This window comes from Vigna radiata, chromosome 7 (genome assembly GCF_000741045.1).
Source record: "Vigna radiata var. radiata cultivar VC1973A chromosome 7, Vradiata_ver6, whole genome shotgun sequence".
Lineage (NCBI taxonomy): Eukaryota > Viridiplantae > Streptophyta > Magnoliopsida > Fabales > Fabaceae > Vigna > Vigna radiata.
The window spans coordinates 11,018,989-11,026,237 of NC_028357.1; the positions used below are offsets into that span (position 1 = coordinate 11,018,989).

At 35.0% G+C, this 7,249-nt stretch overlaps 1 protein-coding gene across 1 annotated transcript; it reads right to left on the minus strand.

Annotated features, from left to right (window-relative positions):
• Positions 1-327: 327 nt before the first annotated feature.
• LOC106767834 (spermidine hydroxycinnamoyl transferase-like) lies at positions 328-2,277 on the minus strand. The gene has a single exon (XM_014652787.2). The coding sequence runs from the start codon at positions 1,804-1,806 to the stop codon at positions 460-462; it is 1,347 nt and encodes a 448-aa protein (XP_014508273.1). The 5' UTR covers positions 1,807-2,277; the 3' UTR covers positions 328-459.
• Between the last annotated feature and the right edge of the window lie 4,972 nt (positions 2,278-7,249).

A 7,249-nucleotide genomic window follows, 5' to 3' on the forward strand; every position in this document is an offset into this window, starting at 1 on the left:
TATGATTAGTTAAATTTGGGGTTACGCCAACCTGAATAAAAACCTACCACAAAATTTAAATAGCTTTTAAACTAATTTAATTTTAATTATATATATATATATATATATATACATATATATATATATATATATATATATATATATATATAAAATAAGGAAATAAGTTACTATTTTACTTTCTGAACAGATCTAACTTTAACATAAAAAACATAAAAATTCACAAGTACGTACCAAAGTACCTCTACTCAAGAGTTAATCAATCAATTTAAGACAGTCCAGTTGAACTAAAAACTAAACAATTATTATATGTAGTTATTCAGATAAAAACATCATCCGGTGCGTGAAGAAGAAATAACAATCAAAGTAAACTAATGCCGACAGAAAACATTATGATAATTAATTACGTATAAAACTTGGCAGTGCCAAAGCTGAATATAGTTTTGGTGATGCGGGTCAATTTCATAAACTCTGGTAGAAAAATTTCTTGAAAAGCTCCAAATGAAGTTCTTGGAAGTGCATGGATACAATAATGGAACCATCACCATCTGGACTCAGAAGAATTACAGCCCTATCTTGTGGAGCAACATATGCCAACCCGAAAAACACAGGCTTTCCCCATCCAAAATCTGCTTCATACACTGGCATGCTCATCCAGCTTGTGATTTGAAGATTCGGATTCCCTGCAAAAGGGACATTTCTACGCTCTCCTTGTCCCAAGAACAAACCCCTTATGCAATCCAATTGCTCCTCACCTAACACAATCCTAAGTTGTGACCTTATGTACTCATTACTAAGCTTTTCAATCGCTTCTCTTACATTTCCTGCAGCATAGCTCAAAGGCTTTGACACTATTTCTCCAACATAGCATTTCGGTGACACTGTTGCTGTCAAAGCATTCCCAAAGTAATTCCTAGGAAGAGGAGGAATCAGTCTGCTACGGATATCAGCATTGAACCGAACCACCGTTTCTTGCTTCTCTTCAAGCTCACGAGCCTTACTTGCACATCTCCATATATGACCTGCAATAGCTTCAAATCTGCTATAAGCTCTCACCCCTTCTTTCAAGGGTTCTTCATTCGCCTCATTCTTCAGCTTCTGCACCTGTTCTTGCGTCAGTTTCAGTAGCACAGCCCTTGTCTTCTTGCTTTCCTCAGCGTTGATGTCAGAGCTTCCTAGTTTTAGCGGTAGAGGCCTCAACTCGGGGTGATCAAAGCACGGTGATGTTGGTGAGTGTTGGAGTTTGAGTATTGTTCTATCAAGGTAGGGCAATTCATGTGGCTCAAGTGTCTCTCCACGAGCCAGTTTTGCCCAGGAATTGATGAACTGAATGCCACCAAACCCATCACCCATAGGGTGACAGAAAGCCACTCCAATGACAAAACCTTCACCACCATGGAATCTTGTGGATTGCACAAGCAACAAAGGAATTTCCTCTATGGGTCGAGTGTAATCAATCTTTGGAACAAGCTCCCTGACAGAATCAGAAGGTGAAAAGTCTCCATAATCAGCCAATGATTTTGTGGTTTCGGCTTCAATAAAAGTCACTCCTTTGGCATTGCAATCCACTTGAATTCGACCAGTTTCTGCTAAGCTCAACCTGCCAGCAAGTGGGTAGTAGGGCACTAAAATCTGAGCAAGAGAGTTTATCAACCTCTGGGTGGTGCCATCATTGTGTTTTGCTTGGTATACATAGATAGTGGGTGTGTGACCTGAACGCACGACTTGGTCATTATCTGATAACCATAATTGACCTTTGGGAGTTTCTTTACTCGGAAAGACACTGTAAGAAGCAACAATGGCTACCATCTTTATGCTGGTGCGTGCTATTGGGATTGCATGTACATGCTTATATATGAGTGTGTGAGAGAGAGAAAGAGAGTGTAAGACGTTTCTACAGCAGTTGCCAAATAAATGCGTGGCTCACATAACCACACGTTTCAAGTCTCTTTAATACGCAAATTTAGGGATAAAAAGAAAATAAATGCGAGAGATGGAGCAACTTTCTAGCTTAAGGGCTAAATGTGAGGAAAGTAACATACTGTCAAAATAAATGTAGAGACAGGTTGTGATATGACGAAATTAATATAGCGTCCTGATATTATGACACCAAAATTTTAACACTACGGCCTGCGATTTGGTTCAATATTTATTTTTAAAAAAAAATTATGACGTCACAACTTAGGATCAGATTTGAAAATATGATTTCTGGTCTTGTCCTTGACCTGTTTTATTAGAGGGAAACATTTTCATTCTTCTCATTTCTCCATTTCACTGTGGTTGCCTCTTTCCGGTTTGGTTGTGGCCGTCATTCTTGCCCATCGCTGACGCTATCCTCTCCGTTCTCTTGTTCGACATCGTTGCCGTGTTCACCATCGTTGTTCGGCCTTGGTGTTGGTGTCTCATTTCTTTGATCTTGGTGTGGTTGTGTCATCCCTTCGTTTCAAAATGGAAAGTTCTTCAACGACGGTAAGCGCCATCATCCTTGGTCCATTTTTGTTTTCTCCTTTTTGTTTGAATTTCGTAGTAGTATTTGATTTAGGGTTTTGAACATTTGTGGTTGATGTGGTTGATGCATTTGACGGTTAGGCACTCATTTTCCACGAACTATATATCAACTTTGACCAAGGAACTGACAGAGGAGCAACGGTCATTGATTTGTTGGACTCCTTTTGGTTGGTTCCTAGAGTTGAGTCCTAAAGTTAGGTTGGCTAGGAATATATTGAGTGAATTAGTTGTGAAGTGGGTTGACTCTAATGGTTGTTTTGTAATCGGAGATAAAGAAGTCTGTATGACTGAGAATGACTTTTGTTTAGGTCTGGGGTTGAGTACAGACGGTAAGGACTTGAACTTGAACTTGAAAGAAAATTATAAAAAAAGTTCATGTGTTAAATATGTAGGGAAAGACAAAAAAGATTTGGATTTGGTTTACAAATGTATGATGAGGAAACGTAAGAAGAAGATTCCTTCTTCTGATTTTTGTAGTTTGTATATTTTAGTTGGGATATCTGAGTTATTATTCCCCAATCGTAGTGGAAGAGCGTTTCAAGTATTGTATGAAATTGTTGATAATTTAAGTAGGTTGGGTAATTATTGTTGGGGTAGTTTAGTGTATCGTTACTTGGTACGTAGTTTGTGCAATGCTTCAGATGGATTGAAGAAAGGAAAAGGCACAAGCAATCTTTACATTGATGGATGCACTTACATGCTGCAAGTAATATGAGTAAATTTATTTTTAATTGTGTTGTGAGTTGTGGATTGAAGAGTATTTTTGAGTAGCGTTGGTGATGATGAATTTTTTGTAGGTTTGGTTATGTAAGAAATTTTTACCTCCAAAAGGTCAAATACATAAATCTCCTAGAATTTTGCATTGGATGAATGTACATTTGGGAGACAACATTGTGAAACAAGCTTTGCAAAGTGGTGTGGTATGGTGTTTAATGTTTGATTTATTTATTTTATGATTTGTGTTGTTGGTATGATATTATTTGTTGAATTTCAGGTTGTTGATGATTTTGATGTTGGCGCAACGAATGATTACAAAGATGACGAAGCTAGCCTGAAAACTAAAGTTGAAAAACCACCCTTCGCAAAGAAAATATTAAAACGAAGCCTCAAAGATAGTGTTATGTGTACGTTGGTGCATCAACAAAATCTAGTTGCAGGGCATAAAAGGGAGGTTGTTAAGTTGGACGAAGAAGTTGTTTTTGAAAAACCTAGACGAAGAGGACCGGAGGAAGGTGGACCGAGTGTGGCACGTGAAGATCCTTCCTTCTCCCCGGGAGGCATTTCCCCGGACGACATTTCCCCGGAAGGCATTTCCTTCAGAGCCATGTCCACTGATGCAGCTGAATTGAAGACTTATGTCAGGAAGGGTTCACGACCGCGGTTCAAGAGCAAAGCTCTTAAAACTCCTTTTACTGGAACTCTAAGAATAAAACATGTGTGACATTATGATATGTTTACAGATTTTAAACTTTCCTTTTTGTTGAGAGATGTTGTATTGTTAAAAGATTTGTTTAGTAATTTGAATTATAATGAATGTTACATTGAACTTTCATTTTGTGACATGGTATTGAAGTTAAATGAATGTGCTATGTCATTGCCCTTGGTGGTAAACGTTTACGCGAGTGTTTTCTTGAATTTGTACAGAAAGTTCTTCTGAAGGAACAACTTTTTTGTACACAGGGGACCACGATGTAAAATTTTCACTTTTTGGCAGACTTTGGATTGGTTTTTGATGTTTTTGATTTTAAGTTGTGTGTTGTGAGTGGAGACTTGACTTTGGGGACCCCAAATTCCATTGAGGAAGGTCTTGTGTTCACTAAAAGTAGTTGGATGAAATCCTGAGTCAAGTGCATTGAAAAAGGGTGTTGTAATCGTTTACCAATTGGTGGTAAACGTTTACGCGAATGTTTTCTTGAATTTGTACAGAAAGTGCTTCTGAAGGAACCATTTTTTTGTACATAGGGGACCAGGATGTAAAATTTTCACTTTTTGGCAGACTTTGGATTGGTTTTTGATGTTTTTGATTTTAAGTTGTGTGTTGGGGGTGGAGACTTGACTTTGGGGANAACACATCTTTCGTTTATTAATCTTTTGAAGATGTATCAGATGCCATTTGTGAAAAGTTTTAAAAACACTATTCATCCCTCCTTTTAGTATTTTCCTGTGGTTTTCATTGTGTACAAAGAATTCAACGCTTAAGTTTATTTTGTTGATTTATATAACATTTGCAAGATAAAAACATAGCTTTTTAGTAATTTTTTTTTCATCATGACTAAGAATGTAAAAAGCACACCACTGGTATAAATACTCTTTTTGTGTAATTTATACTCTTTTTGTGTAATTTATATGTTATATTCTTAATCCTCTGCCACAAATTTATGGGCCTCTAAAAACCATTAACTTTTTTTTCATGCATACACATATGCCGTATATGAGTGAAATGATATTATTCAAACCACAAACTCATTTAAATTGTTTGGTTTTGAAAAAAAAAATTAATAACTTGAAATAACCTTAAATAACATTTGAAAATTAAAAAAAAAAAGTGATCATGATAATGCGTTATGAATAAATGAAAATTTTAATTAATTAATTAATGCTAAGAAATAATTATTTTTTTTTAAAATGAAATAATGAATTTTATTAATTGATTTAAATATAAAAATTGTGATGAATGAATGTAAAAGTGGTTGATCAGTTTTCTTTTGTTGAATTGAGTCCCTTTGGTTTGTTATTATTTTGAATCAACTCTAATGGCAAATGATGAGATGCTTGTATTCAAGGATGTGATGAGCCCGTCATTGAGACAAATGAACAAAACCTTTTATTCTAATAAAGAAATATTCTTTCATGAACTTATCAATAATGCTTNGAATGTAAGTAATCCTTTTGATTTGATTTTTATTTGTACATTTATTTTATATTAGTCTTATCGATCATTGCATGTATACGCAGGCTTTAGATAAAATTCAATTTGAGAGAAATACACACAAAAANTGGGAATCTCAACCAGGTGCCTTCTTCATTGTTACCAAGGACATCAATGCCCAACAACCTTCAAGGGGAACGAATATCACCCTCTTCCTCAATGATAACCAGGTTCACAAATTATTTCATTCACAATTTTGTTATTATTTCTTTTGTTTACTCTTTTTATTTAACAGTTGGAGTACTTGGAAGAAAGCACTATCAAGAATCTCATTATTAAATATTGCCAACACATCTCCCACCACATTTACCTATNGAATNANAACAACANAGATNATTGGCAACTTATTAACATTTGGTTCCATGACCAAGAGAGAGACAATACTCTTTTACCTCAAAGGCATATGAATCACTTACCTGATGATCTTGTACCCTCTATTCTTTCTAAACTACCTTTGAAATCTCTCAAGAGATTTGGATGTGTACGAAGATCATGGACACTTTTGTTTGAAAATTCTCATTTCGTGAACCTCATTCATAATAACTTCATACGCAATCATTACACATATTATGAGCATGCATGTCTCGTTTTGAATCTCACTCTAGTTCACCATCGTTACAATTCGTCCTTATTTTTATCTTNTGGTGAGAGGTTTCAAAATATGGAAAAATTATCTTGGCCAGGTCAAATTCCAAAGGATATCGGGCAATTGTATATTTTAGGTTCTTCGAGTATTCATGGAATTTTTTGCCTACATATACAATATGGACGACAACCTGCNTTTTTGTGGAACCCAGCTATTAGTGAATTCAAGGTGATTCCTCCTAGTCCATTTGATTATGTACCAGATTTTATTGATATTGTCATTGTATATCACGGATTTGGCTATGATTGTGTTAGAAATGACTATAAGGTGATTAGGGAACTAGCATATGTTCATAAAACTGATGATGATGATGTGTTATCACATGATCTTTTAACCATGGGATGTGTGTGGGAGATGTATNGCCTAAGAAATAACTCTTGGACAAACCTTAAATTTGGTGTAGGTATACCTTCAAATTCTGATGTTAATAATAAATTTTACTTCGAGGGAATGTGTCATTGGTGGGCTACTAAAGACGATTTTACTGAACATTTAATATCATTTGACTTGATCAATAATGTGTGGATTATGACCCCCCCCCCCTCACCTTTAGACATACCCATGGATGCATATGATAATTTTGAAATATATTTGGTGAACAGAGAATTATTTCTCTTAAATGGGTCAATTGCTTTGATGTCAAATTATGCACAAACAACAACCTTTTACATATCAATTCTGAGGAAGTTGGTAAGAAGGAAACATGGACTAAACTCTTTGTTTTTGGACCCATACCGTACATTACATTCCCTATTGGAATAAGAAATATGGGGAATATACTCGACCAAACAGATGATGGTGATCTTGTCTGGTTTGGTTCAAGTACCCACATATTGCAGAAGCTTGGTGTCAACGTACATGGTCGTTTTTGCAAATTAGTTGTTTATAAGGAAAGTCTCATTAATAAACAGTTAATATTTTTTCTTATTTCCATTTGAATAATTAATGATTGGTTATAATAATTTTCTATTGTACTTGTCAAAAATAACTTGTCANTTTCATATTACAATAAAGCATATGATTAATTATGACACTTTTGTTTTGATATGATGTGANAGAATNGTATGATTTCAAAATATCTATTTTAATCGAGTTCAATTACATTTTAATATGTTAATTTTCTTTTATTCATGAAATTAGTTAATTATTCACTATATTAATATATTCAA